Below are 15,281 nucleotides of genomic sequence, written 5' to 3' on the forward strand. Positions count from 1 at the left end.
GTGTGTTTGTCTTTGTGCGTTTCGGTTCACAGGCACCAATTTCTGCAGCAAAAACAATGGAGACTGTTCCCAGCTGTGCCTCCCCACCTCCCACAACACCAGAGCCTGCATGTGCACTGCAGGATACAGCCTGCGAACCGGGCAGCAGTCCTGCGAGGGTAGGATGTGTTCGCTTGCATACAAAGATCCTAATTTCAAACAAATTCTGCTTCACAGGCTAACATAAACGGTCAGGGAGTGGCTCAGAGATTTCTGAGATCTACTTTTGTGTTTATTGCAGGAGTGGGCTCCTTCCTTCTGTATTCTGTTCATGAAGGCATTCGGGGTATTCCTCTGGACCCTTCAGACAAGTCTGATGCTCTGGTACCTGTCTCTGGCACCTCACTAGCTGTCGGCATAGATTTCCACGCTGGTAAAGTTTTCTTTCCCCCCCACCCACCTCTCTGACTTTCTTGTTATAATTTCCCTTTATTGATCAGGAAGACTGTTTTCTTTTTTCTTTTGTTTGTTGTAGAGAATGATACAATCTACTGGGTGGATATGGGCCTGAGCACCATCAGCAGGGCCAAGAGAGATCAGACCTGGAGAGAAGACGTGATTACCAACGGCATCGGGAGAGTGGAGGGGATCGCTGTGGACTGGATAGCTGGTGAGAGGCATCACCAAAAAAGAATGAACAATAGAAAACTTAAGAATGGAGAAAAAAAAGCAATAGTCATTTGCCAGTTACATAGTTTATTTTAGGTGGTCATTCATCCAGCTGTGTTTTTGAGTTAAAACATGTTTAAAGTTGACAGGAAATTTGGAAATATGACTTGATAGTCATGTTTTATTGAAAGATTGGAAGATTAACGCCTGAACACCAACTATAAACTCTTAAAAAGTGCAAACATTTTAAAAAGACTTAAATAAATAAGCAATGCTTAGCCTGGTGGGGGCACAAGTAAAGCCTGGTGGCCCGCCAGGCTTATAATACACTTGGGGAAACAATGCAAAATATAAAAAACTTGCACTAAAAAAGGGACCGATGAGTAAAACATGTATCGTTTAGACTATATATACAGTGGACGTACATCTTGCCTACAGATTTGTCTGTTTTTCAACATCTCTCCTCTGTCTTACACAGGAAACATTTATTGGACTGACCAAGGTTTCGATGTGATCGAGGTGGCTCGCCTGAATGGCTCCTTCCGGTATGTGGTGATCTCCCAGGGCCTGGACAAGCCACGCGCCATCACCGTGCATCCCGAGAAAGGGTGAGAATTACAAAATGAAATACGCTGTGCAGCTCAACCACCACATTTGTAGTTTCAGTTCACTATTGATTACACTATTTGAGTGTTTCTGTGCTCCTACATGTTTTTGCTGGCAGCTACCTGTTCTGGACAGAGTGGGGTCAGTACCCCCGCATCGAGCGGTCCCGCCTGGATGGTTCACAGAGGGCGATCCTGGTCAACGCTAGTATCAGCTGGCCCAACGGAATCTCCATTGACTATGAGGTTAGTCACAACAGAGCACTTCTTTATACTTTTGAGATGAAGATGCAGGGAGTGTGCAGCCTCACGATTACTTCATGTTGGTGTGTAGGACGGTCTGCTGTACTGGTGTGATGCCAGGACAGACAAGATTGAGCGTATAAACCTGGAGACTGGAGAAAACAGGGAGGTGGTGCTGGCCAGCAACAACATGGACATGTTCTCTGTGTCTGTGTTTGAGAGCTACATCTACTGGAGTGATAGGTCAGATATTCCCCAGCTGCTCATTATGTTTTTCTTTACGTTTCCAAGCATTAGCATCTAATGAACGCCGTGTATTTTGTACAGGACACATGCGAATGGTTCCATTAAAAGAGGCAACAAGGAGAACGCAACAGACTCCGTCTCTCTGAGAACTGGTATTGGTGTTCAGCTTAAAGATATCAAGGTTTTCAACAGGGCCAGGCAGCAAGGTAAGCAAAACCAAAGAAAGGGGAGAAAACAAATATCCATAATTTGATTTAAGAATCAATGCAGTCACTTATGTTTGTGTCTGTTCGCAGGAACAAATGTGTGCAAAGTGAACAACGGTGGCTGCGAGCAGCTCTGCCTTTACCGTGGCAACGGCCAGCGCACTTGTGCCTGCGCTCACGGCATGCTGGCCGAGGACGGCCGCGGCTGCCGCGACTACGACGGCTACCTTCTCTACTCTGAGCGCACCATACTCAAGAGCGTCCACCTGTCGGATGAGAACAACCTGAACGCGCCCATAAAGCCGTTTGAAGATCCGGAGCACATGAAGAACATCATCGCTCTCACCTTTGACTACAGAGGAGGAGGGGGCAAAGGAGCCAACCGCATCTTCTTCAGCGACATTCACTTCGGCAACATCCAGCAAATCAGCGACGATGGATCGGACCGCAAAACCGTCGTAGAGAGTGAGTTTCCCTGCTCTTCCGTTTTGGTTTTGAGACTCGGTCAACTTTCATCTCCTCATAAAAACATTCATACTTTTCAAGTTGCATTTTGTAACATTACCAACAAACTTTTGTATGATAAACCACCACAAAGTAGTTCATAGCTGAAAAGCAGAAAGAAACTGATAACATGGTGCTATAAAGTTTACTCGTAAGAATTTGAAAAGTACAGCATAGATGTATTTGTATTTAATCCCCCTGACTCAAAATACTTTGTAGAAATTGTGTTCAAATGCCCCATGTACAAAACAAAGAAGTTCAAAGGGTAAGGATATTTCTACAGATATTTCCTCTATTTATCTTCTTTCTTTTTTTATTCCCACACTCCCCTCCAACATACAAACCCTGTCATTTGCCAAACTGTGTTTTTTTTTTCCAACCTCTTTCTTTTGATTTTTTTTTAAAAAAAGGGCTTGTGTGTAGCCATCAGCCCCATGATGAGAAATCCTGGAGAAGAAAGCTGCAAGATTTTCCACAGAAACTCCCACTTATGTAAACAGAACCAGGAAATCTTTCTTCTCAAGTTGTTGCCAAACCCAAAATAAAGGGGAATTATTTTTTTGTTTATGCTGTGAGAACAAAATGGACAGGAGGTCCAGAAACAAACAGGCCTTCATTTACTTTATCTGAGCACAACAAAACACATGTGCAATGTTAATGTTTTACCAAAGTAGCTTCGCTTTAATCTGTTTAACAAGGAATGTGATTCAGAATTGGTTCTTCTACTGTGCCCGTAAACCATCCACACCCACAGCAAATCTTGTGATCGTCTTATGCAATGCAGTTCTCCTGTCTGCAATCTACACTACAGATGAAAAAATAAATGTTTATTTTTATTTCTTTACCAAATAATGCATTCAGATTGAACGAATGCTGTCTACAAACTTCGGTTTTCAAGTTTTACCACAGGCTTTTAACTAGATTGAAGTCTGGACTTTAACCAGGTCACTTACACATAAATGCTTTGATCTATATTGCTGGCTCTCAAACATTTTATAGTAAGTAACACCCAAGTAGACACAAAGTTTGACAAGTACCACAATTTGAACAAACTCACTTCATTTAAAACAGTGGAACAAAAGAAAAATAAGCTTTATAATTTGTTGCTCGACACTTATTTGATTGTTTGGCATAATTGGTCAGAAGGAGGAGTTTAGTTTAATGTTCTATTGTTATTCTGAAATGTACAAGATTTAAAGTTGGAGAAATTAACAGATTCTGAGTTCAAGTCGGATGATTCTTACCGACCCAGACGTCAAAATCCAAAATGGCTACTTTGCACTTTAGTCGTGGCTGAATATGAACAGGAATAACTTTTTATTTGTACTTTTTATATAAATCACATGCTGTGCTATGAAACATCATTTATTAAACTAGTTGCTGCGCTGTTTGACAGTACAAATCGCAGAAAAATGATTTAATACATTGTATTGCTACAATAACATGCATTAATTAACAAATTTAATTGAGTTTCTAACTTGAAACAGAAATGAATTTAGATTTGATGCCATTTGCTGATCTGAGGTTGAACTTTACAAAGGAATAAATCACAGCGCAAGTCGATCCCAGCATTTGTTCCTGGCCCACTCTCATCAGTTGCTACACGATTACTACATTCATGTTTTTCTTGCTAATTATTAATGCTAAGATTTCATCTAAGTATCACTGAATGCAGACCATAAATGCCTTTCAGCTCTAGCTGCAATGTCTTGCTGCATAAAAAAACGACCCTAAACATGCAGTGGGTTTTCTTTAGTGGGTTTTACTGTATCTTCTACATGGCTTGTAAACAATCGAGCCTTCTTTGTATTTATTTCTTGCCACTCTTCCCAAGAATGGATAATTCCTACTGTTCTTGTAAACCATCTGGACACAGAGCACATTTTAAGACCATTTTGCACAATAATCTCTTAATGCGGCTCAAAGGTGAATATCGGTTCACAACGAGTGATATGACTTTTCAGTTTCAGTCTGTCACTGATGCCAAGTGGCAACCATTTTATTCACAGGTCTTGCAGCATAAGGTTTGTTTGATTTGGTTACATTGATACTGTCAGACAGTAGACAACGCCACATTGCTCCTTCCGTTTTGCTGATCCCGTTTGAAAATCCTCCGCAGATCATGTCTGAACTTTTGGGACATCAGGACGTAGAGGATAGGGTTCATCACTGTGGAAGAGGTTGCCATTATGCGAGCAAACACACTAAAGGAGCCAAAACGCGGCGTGGCCCCTGTGGCCCCTGCGGTTGCCCAGTGTGGATTGGCAAGTAAGGCCAGTGTCAGTCCGTACGAGGGCAGCCAGCACACAGTAAAGGCCAGCACCAGCATGGCCGTTGTCTGAGTCACTTTCCTTTGATAGCGCTCGACTTGGGGGGTCGTGTTGGCTTGCTGGCCCCGCCACAGGAACACGTAGATGCTGCCGTATGCCAACGCGATGGTGACCAGTGGAAGCATGAAGGCTGCGAGGAAGTGAAACAGTCCGTAAATCATCCGCTGTTCGTTAGACAGAAAGGTCAAGCAAACAAAGCGGTCAGGGCTTCCTCGAAGGGTTTTCACGAAGCGGAAAACCAACTGAGGGGCTCCGAGGCAGCAGGCCGGGACCCATAGGAGGGCGGCGATCGTGGAGACCTTGCGCGGGGTGAGCAGGCCGTACGCTCTGGTGGGCTGCACCACAGTCAGATAACGAGAGACGGCCAGCGTCGCCAGGGTGAAGATGCTGGCGGACGAGCAGGCAGACCCCAGGAAGCCCACCAGGCGGCACATGACGTCCCCAAACGGCCACATCCTCATGGCTATGGCGGCGGAGTAGAAGGGAACCGTGGAGAGCAGAAGCAGATCTGCAGCGCTCAGAGCCAGCAGTAGGATGTCCGTTCCCGTGCCGATCGTGGACGCCTGGGAAGGTTGTCCACCGCGTTTCCTACGCCTCCGCTGTCGTCCGCACAAGATCACCATCACTAAGCTCTGTCCGGTAACTCCCAGGATCCAAATGAGTGAATCCATTACAGGGACGAAGATCTGCTCCACGCTGCTGCCAGAAGAGTTACGCATATGCCCCACGCCGCTGCCAGAAGAGTATATCTGCTCCACGCTGCTGACAGAAGAGTTACACATCTGCTCCACGCTGCTGCCAGAAGAGTTACACATCCTGTCCTCGGTCCAGGTGATTCTGACGCTCTTAATACTCCCCAACAGCTTGTTCGGTCATTTCACTCAACCAGTCATAAAACGGCTGATAATACCTGTAGAAAGGATTAGTCACAGTCAATAACAGTCTTCCAAGAAATAACATCACATGGATTTTCAGACACGCAACAGCAAGGGTGCTGACAATTACCAGACAGTTTTTAGAGGAGAAGGTGATTGTTAAATATAAACACCTGCTTCTTCTTGACATGCTCCTATCGGGACATCACCGTCAACATGACAGACTTGTTCAGTGATGCATCTATTTTTCATGTGCCGTCCAATCAGCTGGCTTCCAGTCGGCTCTTTGGTCTCCCGTTGCGCTTGAATGAAAGCTGTGAAGCTCAGGTCTGACACCTCGCAGCAGCCCACCACTCCACATCACTTCTCAGTCGGACAAATCAATCCACAGCCCCTCTTTTCTCCGCAGAGAGGAATATTCTCCAAAGTGCATTGGGAGCGCAATGAGGAGGTGAGAAGCTCGACTGTAAGCGAATAAGTGGTAGGTGAACTCTGGACCGATTATGAGACAGCACAGAGATGGATTGGTCGGCTCACAGTGGGAGGGCCTAATGAGGCCTAGCAAAGATTTTTTTTGTTTCGTTTCCCATGCTTCATCATTTTAGCTTCTTATCAGAAAGGATAAGATTTGTTTAGAAGTCCTTGAGAATGGATGTACAAAATATGCATAGATACTATAAATAAACAAGAGGACTCAGTGGAACGGCGTTCGCCTGCAAAATCTGGGTAATTATTGACTTCCAGCCTGATAGCAAACACTGAGCAGCTATCACACCTACTGCAGGCAGCTGCCATAAAATCTGTGTCAGGAAAGCCACCATTAGGAGTTATAAAACTGCAACTCATCTGTCTGATTGGCAACAGCAAATTTGTATTAGCTGAGACAGTTTAGGTCAACAAAAAGATTAAGGACTTTGCGTAAAAAGGAAGATTTGGAGATTTACAGCTCATTAGCAGCTCTAAGGAGAGAGGGAACAAGGAAGAATATATCATCTATATGTCGATTTTTACTGCGCATATGATTTATGAATGAAAAAAACCCCTGCTGTTTGGCAAGTTGCTCAACTTCGGAGCAGCGTTGCTTCACTTGGAAACATTCATAACAGAAACAGTGATCCATGTCTGGTGTCGAACTGAAGATGCGCCTCTTCTGGCAAGGAGCCTTGCTGGGTATTTGCCCAGAAGTGGGAAAGACTTAGCGAGGTCGTACCCAGTCCTGAGAAAAGACCTCTTTTATCATTATTAACGAGATCTTCCGAGATCCCTACGAGATCTTGGAAAATATGGAATTTAAATGTGAAGATTTTCTTCAGATGAGAGGATGGTAAAATATGTGTACGATATATCTGTCCATCCATCTAATTTAAAGAACCATGTAATAAAAGGAACTATTACAGAGGTTTATTTTCATTGTAAAGCAGTCCTGCTCTTAATGAAACCTTGCAAGCGTGCATCTGTGGCTGTTTCTCATTAGCAGCATAGCTGTTCTCAGTCTGAACTTTGTGTTCCTCTATCCTCTGGTGTACTCTACCTCCCTACAGGCAGAAAAAAAATCACAACGTTTAGCTCAGGGGTGCCCAATCTACCTTTTCTCTCACCAGCCGCCTGAGATGTACCTCATGACACAAAGACATAAAAATTGCAAATTAAACTCTATTGACTTATTTTACATGCAAATCAGTTACAGCAGAAATAATAAAGTGACAGAAAACCTAATCCAGTTTCTTCCTCAGTGAGATTCTGACACTGGGAGCAGCTTACTGGTTTCTGGTTACTGGTCTSTGGTTACTGGTTTCTCAGTCAGAAGMTGGTTGCAAACCTGACGCCAGCAGGTGTCAGTCAGTCAGTCATGGTAGATCTGAAATTTGGTTTGATGACATCAATATGAGAAACTACAGACTGATAGGGGGAACCAAAGAGCCCAGTAAAGGTAAAGGGAAATCTTCTGAAGTCGTGATATAATTTATTTAATTTCACATAATTATCGCGGTAGAATTTGTTAAAACTTAATGAAATATATTTGTCCTATTTGATGTTTGTTGTGACGTATGCTCACAAACTCACGAGGTAATTAGTCCAATTTTGTCGTTTATTGAATGTTCAGAAACTACAGCGGGTGTAACGAGCCACAGCAAAGGTAAAGAAAGGTGAAACAACCCGAACAGACGATCAACTGAAAACATCTCCTACCTTTTTACTCTCGGTCTCTTTGTCGTTTAAGCACACCCGTTGCCCTGGCAACCGCCTGCGCCCCGCAAGCTGAGCAGAGATTACTTTAAAAACACAACATTCAGTCCGTTACGATAGCAGGTTTCCAGGCTTGATGTTTATTTCTCGATTATTAATAAGTCTCTCATGAACACAGCGGTGGTTGAGTAGCTAATTTAAACTCCTGCTCTGCTCGTCAGAGTCGCCTTTTTTTTTGTTTGTTTTTTTTGTTAATGGAACCGAAACGCACTGAATTGCGCAACATCTTGTTGAAACAATAATTATTGAGATTATTAATTTCAACACGTTTCGTTGATTTTTAAAAAAATAATTCTTTTTTTTAATGAAACTACAAACGTTTAGGATCTTAGTGAATATTTTTGATAAGCCTGTCAGAAGAGGAAGTGCTGGTCTCAGCGTCCTTGCGGCCAAGATCGACTCTAAACCACCGCGGTTCAAAGACCGACGCATTGGGCAGCCCTGCTTTAGTTCATTTCAAGGTTGTGCAACAGCAAATGACCCTCTCTCATCCGTTGATGAGGCAGTGTAACAAAAAGTTAACTCGTGTCCTTTTGGCATCGTGGTTGTTGGATAAAATACCTGAATGACACGTCACTCCGTTTTACAGCAAACTGTCATGTCCAGAGTTGTGACTTAGTGATACCAGGCAGCACTTACTTACCTGCAAGCAGAGCACTGCGTTTTGGCATTTGAACACAGCCTGTGACTGACGTGCTTCTCCGCTTTCCTTCCCGTGTCAGACGTGGGCTCTGTGGAGGGCTTGGCGTACCATAGGGGCTGGGATATGCTATACTGGACCAGTTACACGACGTCAACCATCACCCGCCACACCGTGGACCAAAGCCGCTGGGGCGCCGTCGACCGGAACACCGTGGTCACCATGTCGGGAGACGACCACCCGAGGGCGTTCGTGCTTGACGAGTGTCAGAGGTCAGAGCTGGTTGGGTTTTTAACTTTCTCACGTTTGTTCTTAACGCTGACCATGTCTGTGTTGCGGTATCTCTGCCTGCAGCCTGATGTTTTGGACCAACTGGAATGAGCAGTCTCCCAGCATCATGCGTGCTACGCTGGCTGGTTCCAACGTCCTGGTCATCATCGGCACAGATATCAGGACCCCCAACGGGCTGGCCATCGACCACCGAGCTGAGAAGCTTTATTTCTCTGATGCCACGCTTGACAAGATTGAGCGCTGCGAGTACGACGGCAGTCGGAGATACGTACGTAATCACATATCACACATCCGACCTTTTGTGTGGCTGTGCCAATCTTGAAATTAGGGACAAAATGGGTTTTAATTTTCCCCATTTTTTTTATTTATTTCTCAACCTTATGTATGCAAATATGACAAATAATGTTTGGGAAATGTAAAGATGCTAAGGTACAGGCTCCCAGTTGCAACATTTTTTTTTTTAAATTGCATTTTTAATCGACCTGACCCAGAACTTTATCACCTTTATCAAAATAAATATAAAATTTTTTAATGACCCTATTAGTGATGTTTTACTAATTTTTACAGACAAATGCTTCTCAAGAAACAAAAAAAAAATATATTATTTAAAACAAAAAACAGCAAAAAGTCCATCTGATGGAGTTGACAGTGCATGACGGAGTTGACGCAGAGCTGAAGGTGATGACAAACTAGTGAGTAAAATGAAAAACTTGATACATGTGAAGTAATGCAATTTATTTTAAATACATTCAAATGAATTAATTGCACATTTAAGTGAGATGTGTCAACAATTTCACTGAAAGTCACAAAAACTCTGATGGAGTTGACATCTGACAGAGTTGACAAAATACAAAACTACCTCAATTTATATGATGTTATTTTGAAAGAGGCCATATTGTCATATTGTAGTTCATCAGGTCCATGAAATCTTTACATTATACCAAAATTAAGCTTTTATTTCACAAAATTTTATCAAAGTTTTGTAAATGGTCAGTTATGGTGTTGACACATCATGGTTGTGACAAACAACTTAGAAAAAAACTAAAGAATAACATAAGCTAACCAGAGCTAACTAGCCCTCTTAGAAAAGGAAGAGAAAGGAAGTGGTCACGGGTCCTCAGAAGTTCTGGTGCCCCCCAATAATGCCTGATTTTTTTTACATTCTTTTTATGTTTGACGATGTTGACAAAAACTAGGGACAAATTTCAATGGAGTTGGAAAATATATAAAAATTAATTTTAATTCAATTTATTGATACTTTTACAATTATTTATATGACTACTTATACTTAATTGTTATAATATATAATTTTAGTATTTCTTTAACTGTTTTAAACTATTATAATGTATTGAGTTCTGCTCCTGAACAAGGGCTTTTACAGGCATCATCCACCGACTACAATGTTTAAAATAAAAAAATATTCAGCAAACACCAGGAAAATATACACTATTGTGCTCACATGACCCAGGTTAGTTTATCCAGGTATTTGAAAAAATTATATTTTCTGTATATTTTATTCAAATTTTGTGCTTTATCCATAGGACCTGTTTTGTCCCTATTCTCAAGAATCACTAATATGTGTGGTTGTGATTTCCTGATCAACTGATGTCATAAACTGTTATTTCCACCTCAGGTGGTGTTGAAGAACGAGCCGGTCCATCCGTTTGGCCTGGCCGTTTACGGAGACTACATCTTCTGGACGGACTGGGTCAGGAGGGCTGTGCTTCGGGCAGACAAATACACCGGGGGTGAAATGAAGGTGTTGCGCGCCGACATCCCCCAGCAGCCCATGGGCATTGTTGCCGTGGCCAACGACACAAACAGCTGTAAGTTAGGGCTCAGCATGATGTGTGGAGGGATTACTTTGTCACTATTGCAGCTCTCTGCAAAAATAACCTGACTTGAATGTGCAGAAAAAGCTGATCTAGGTTTTTGTTCCTTTTTATGCGCATGAATTCAGATTCTCTCTGTTTAACCACATTTTTAAGACAACACCATTGCTTGCAGATAAACATGCAAACCTTAAAGTAGTATAGATATCTGGATCTGAGGGCTTGACATTCAAGCATGAGAAAATTCTGGATTTCTCTACTTGGGATCCGGTGTGATTGCTATATATAAATGGTCTTGCCGTAGTTGCAAGGTTTAATTTCTAGGTACCATGTTCAGTTTTGTTTACTTCTCACAATCCTCATGTTTGCACAGGTGAGTTCTCTCTCTGCCGAGTCCACAACGGAGGATGTCAGGACCTGTGTCTGCTGAGCTCTGAAGGAAGAGTCACCTGCGGTTGCCGTGGCGAACGAAAGCTTTTGGAGGACAACACCTGCACCGGTACGACGAGAGGAAGATTAATTAAAAACAGTCTGGGTTAACATGTGTGGCTCCATAATCAAACATTAATGCTTCTTACTAGATTCTATTTTATGAGGATGTTTTCCCCAATCTATCTATTGCTTCTGCTCTCTGATCACACGTCTGAGGGAATAGCCTGCAATTAATAATTTAAAAAATAAAAGTTTTGACAAAAAAAAAAAAAACAAAGATATTTTGGAGTTAATTTTGGTTTTTAATTAGGTGTAAATTGAAAACTTTCACCTTTGCCCTCCTCTGTTTGTGCCTCAGGCGTCAACTCCACGTGTACAGGCGTTGATGAGTTTGAGTGCGGAAACGGAGACTGCGTGAACTACACTCTGACTTGTGATGGCATGGCTCACTGCAAGGACAAGTCTGATGAGAAACAGTCCTACTGTGGTGAGGACACTCTTTCCTCTGTACAATCACTTATTTTTCCATCTGTGATTAGTAATTTGACCCCATTTCTCTCTGGTTCTCAGCCAATCGCGTGTGCAAGAATGGCTACAGGCGGTGCACAAATGGCCGCTGTGTGGGGCACAGCTCCTGGTGCAATGGGCAGGATGACTGTGGAGACAATTCGGATGAAGTCTTCTGCAATAGTGAGTCTTACTTTGAGAAAGCGGGGAGAGCAGTGGATTAAAATTACTAAAAAAGATTGTGAAAGGGTTTAAAACTAAAGTAAAAACTGCTGAGTTTTCCAGCTCTGAATGCTAATTTACCTGAACACTTTCTGCAGCCACGTTGTGCTCCGCCGATCAGTTCCAGTGCAGAGACGGAAGCTGCATCTCCAACTCCAGCAAGTGTAACCAGAAGGTGGACTGTGAGGATGCGAGCGACGAGATGAACTGTCGTAAGTTGATCCAGTCTCTTGGACGGAACAGTAAATAATTTTATGCTAAACTCAGCATGTCGCTCGGAGGTTTCAGTTTTGTTTGTTTTTCTTCGCGAAGCTCCCACGGACTGTTCCTCTTACTTCCATCTGGGAGTGAAGAGTGTGATGTTTCAGAAGTGTGAGTTCACCACGCTCTGCTACGCCCCCTCATGGCAATGCGACGGCGCCAACGACTGTGGAGACTTCTCAGATGAAAGGAACTGCCCAGGTGCTTTGAATCCTCATCGACTGATGCGTCAAGTATTCATCTTAGATTACGCCAGAAGGAACAGGAAAATAAAAAGAGAACAATTTGAACTTAATTGTAATACAGGAAAAAGCCTTTTCCTCTCATACTAAAGGGCTTATTGCCAACTTTGCTCTGTCAGTTTCCGGCAGGACGAAGTGTCCGCTGCCGTTCTTTGCGTGCCCTGGCAACCGCTGCATCCCCATGAGCTGGACGTGCGACGGTGAAAATGACTGCGAGAACGGTGCCGACGAAATTAACTGCGGTACGACCCGAGACGAGCTGAAATCCTGATGGATTCTTATTTTCCCCGGAGGAGCGACGCCTCTTTCATTGCCCCTATCTTTGTTTTATGTAGACAAGGTCTGCTCGCCGTCGCAGTATGAGTGCAAGAACCACCGCTGCATTTTCAGCCGCTGGGTGTGTGACGGGGCGGATGACTGCGGCGACGGCAGCGACGAGGACGTTCACTGCAGTAAGCGCTAAATATATTTTGTCGCATCAAAAAAATACACATTTGTATAATGCAATATTCATATTCGATTGAAGTGATTTACACATAAAAATCTGAAAATAGCGGCATGTATTTGTGTTCAGCCTCCAATAATCTTATATACCCTGGGCTGGATTGCAAAGAATGTAAGAATCAACGTTAAAAATGTTTATTAAGGTGGGCGGATTATAAATACCCACCACACTTTTCAGAGTTTTTGAAAGACATTTCCCATTTCACAGTTTTACACCCCTTGTTGTTCTGTCATTTAAAGATCACTTAGTAAACTTTGAGGCTTGTGGCTGCGTGATGAGAAAATGTGAAAAAAGACACGTTTAAGGGGTAGAATTACACCTGCACTGTATATAAAAGCGAGGATAGCTCTCCTGGCTGTGGCTTTATGGTTGTTTTTTTTATGATACTCTAAAAAAATAAAATAAAATATGTGGCTGAGCTGTAACATTTTTTTTCTTTTATAGAGAATAAAAGCTGCAGTCCGGGGACATTTCGATGTCCTGGGTCAAATGTGTGCATTCCTCAACGCTGGAAATGCGACGGCGACAAAGACTGCCCCGATGGGGTCGACGAGAGCGTCACAGCAGGATGTGGTGAGCTGAAACCCTCTGCTCTGTTTGAGGAAGAAACAAATCACTTGTTTTCTCACCAAATGATCTCTGTCTCAGTCTTCAACGACACATGCAGCGGGGATGAGTTCATGTGCCAGAGCCGAGAGTGCATCCCCAAGCACTTTGTGTGCGACCACGACAAAGACTGCAGAGACGGCTCCGATGAGTCCCCCGAGTGCCGTAAGCGGCCGTCTTCCACCTAATGGGCCAATCATTCGAACGTTTCCTCCTTCTCCTGCCACTTTTATTTGAGCACACTCGCTGTTTGTCACCGCAGACTACCCGCCGTGCGGTCCTGACAGTTTCCGCTGCGCCAATGGGAGCTGTCTGCTCCACAAGTCCTGGGAGTGCGATGGAGAGTTTGACTGCCACGACCATTCAGACGAAGCGCCGAAAAACCCTCACTGCTCAAGTCCAGGTGAGATGCAGACACGCCGCACAGCTGTGAAAAAAATAAGAGACCACAAAATTATAAGTTTCTCTGATTTCACTCTGTAGGTATAAGTTTGAGTAAAAAAAAAACGTTGTTCTTTTATTCCATGAACTACTGACAACATGTCTCAGAAATTCCTAGCAGCACTTTAGTATTTATTTGCAGAAAATAAGAAATTGTCAAAATAACGAACAAGATGCAGCACTTTCAGACCTCAAACAATGTAAAGAAAACATTCATTTAGAAACAACAATACTGATGTTTTAACTCAGGAAGAGATCAGAAATCAATATTCGGTGGAAAAACCAGAAAGTTTCCAGTGGGGTTCAGTGCAGTGGGCTCTTAATTTCTTCATTTTTTCCAGAACTGTATTTGTTGCATTTCTTAGAATTTTTCGTTTAGGAAATGAAAATTTGCTTCAAGATTTTAATGCCTTTTTTGTAACATTAGACTTCAGATAAATGCATAAAAATGAGAATTGGAATATCAGGGTTTTTTTATTATTATTTTAGTTGTTTATTCAGATTTATGCATAACTTTATTTATGACAGTTGCTGTCAGTCTTGCGCAGGACAATGTAGTAAAAATGATTATTCATAAAATTAGATTTTCCTGGGTTAGGAAGGTTAATTAAACCAGAAAAGTTGGAAAAAAGGCGGGAAATTATTTGAATATGAAATAGAAACAACATTAAAGCAGAGAAAACAATAGATAATCTGCCAACAACAACAATAAATGTTTCATTGAACATTGAGTAAAAAAATGCGTATTTGAAAGGAAAAAGTTTGATCATATCTGGCAGCTGAAAAAATTTCTCAATAGACTAGAAATAACCTCAGAAGCGATCTTTGAAATGTCATCAGCTCGAGTGAACTTTTCTCTCCGCTTGTTTCTCATTTAATTTCTTTGTTCCGCTGAACAGAAAAGAAATGCAACGACACCGCGTACGCCTGCAGTAATGGAAAGTGCATCGCTGAGGCTCTGCTCTGCGACCATAAGGACGACTGCGGTGACGGCTCTGATGAGCTGAACTGCTTCATCAACGAGTGTCTGAACAGTAAGCTGAGCGGCTGCTCGCAGCTCTGTGAGGACCTGAAGAAAGGCTTCAAGGTGAGCAGGAAACGAAGCGTGTGCTGAGCGGAAAGCCTGGAGCTGGATTTATATTTACATTGTGCTGGAAAGAGTTCGGACAGCCGCATGTGATGTCCTGTTTTCTCTATCTGCCCGATTTTCTAAAGGTTTCTTCTTTTCTTGCTTCCTTTCTTTCTTGCTTCCTTTCTTTCTTCTTGACTTTCTTTTGTCCTTCCTTCCTTTCTTTCTTCTTTACTTTCTTTTGTCCTTCTTTACTTCCTTCCTTCCTTCCTTCCTTCCTTCCTTCCTTCCTTCCTTCCTTCCTTCCTTCCTTCCTTCCTTCCTTCCTT

The 15,281-nt window shown here is 42.8% G+C and overlaps 2 protein-coding genes across 10 annotated transcripts in view; one reads left to right on the forward strand and one right to left on the reverse strand.

Moving 5' to 3' along the window:
* LOC103465345 (low-density lipoprotein receptor-related protein 1-like) overlaps positions 1-15,281 on the forward strand; it is a 109,798-nt gene that overhangs the window by 79,719 nt on the left and 14,798 nt on the right. For all 7 annotated transcript variants that reach the window (XM_008410074.2, XM_008410076.2, XM_008410075.2 and 4 more), the window contains 22 exons: positions 33-158; positions 281-412; positions 515-649; positions 1,127-1,256; positions 1,373-1,499; positions 1,588-1,739; positions 1,824-1,948; positions 2,039-2,413; positions 8,627-8,816; positions 8,899-9,103; positions 10,469-10,661; positions 11,041-11,166; positions 11,458-11,586; positions 11,670-11,789; positions 11,927-12,040; positions 12,141-12,290; positions 12,451-12,573; positions 12,667-12,783; positions 13,281-13,409; positions 13,485-13,607; positions 13,705-13,845; positions 14,783-14,970. In XM_008410074.2, coding sequence (XP_008408296.1) covers positions 33-158; positions 281-412; positions 515-649; positions 1,127-1,256; positions 1,373-1,499; positions 1,588-1,739; positions 1,824-1,948; positions 2,039-2,413; positions 8,627-8,816; positions 8,899-9,103; positions 10,469-10,661; positions 11,041-11,166; positions 11,458-11,586; positions 11,670-11,789; positions 11,927-12,040; positions 12,141-12,290; positions 12,451-12,573; positions 12,667-12,783; positions 13,281-13,409; positions 13,485-13,607; positions 13,705-13,845; positions 14,783-14,970 — 3,350 coding nt within the window. The remainder of the gene's footprint in view (positions 1-32; positions 159-280; positions 413-514; positions 650-1,126; positions 1,257-1,372; positions 1,500-1,587; positions 1,740-1,823; positions 1,949-2,038; positions 2,414-8,626; positions 8,817-8,898; positions 9,104-10,468; positions 10,662-11,040; positions 11,167-11,457; positions 11,587-11,669; positions 11,790-11,926; positions 12,041-12,140; positions 12,291-12,450; positions 12,574-12,666; positions 12,784-13,280; positions 13,410-13,484; positions 13,608-13,704; positions 13,846-14,782; positions 14,971-15,281) is intronic.
* LOC103465344 (delta-type opioid receptor-like) lies at positions 4,190-8,633 on the reverse strand. Of its 3 annotated transcripts, none has more exons than XM_008410072.1 (2): positions 8,548-8,633; positions 4,190-5,692 (listed from the first exon to the last, which is right to left on the reverse strand). In XM_008410072.1, exon 2 carries the CDS (start codon positions 5,595-5,597, stop codon positions 4,506-4,508), a length of 1,092 nt encoding a protein of 363 aa, XP_008408294.1. In that variant the 5' UTR covers positions 5,598-5,692; positions 8,548-8,633; the 3' UTR covers positions 4,190-4,505. The 3 variants fall into 3 exon arrangements, with proteins under 3 accessions (XP_008408294.1, XP_008408293.1, XP_008408295.1); XM_008410071.1 differs by lacking the exon at positions 8,548-8,633 and adding an exon at positions 7,848-7,889; XM_008410073.2 differs by lacking the exon at positions 8,548-8,633 and adding an exon at positions 5,831-6,170.

Source organism: Poecilia reticulata, linkage group LG5 (assembly GCF_000633615.1).
Source record: "Poecilia reticulata strain Guanapo linkage group LG5, Guppy_female_1.0+MT, whole genome shotgun sequence".
In the NCBI taxonomy this organism is placed as follows: domain Eukaryota; kingdom Metazoa; phylum Chordata; class Actinopteri; order Cyprinodontiformes; family Poeciliidae; genus Poecilia; species Poecilia reticulata.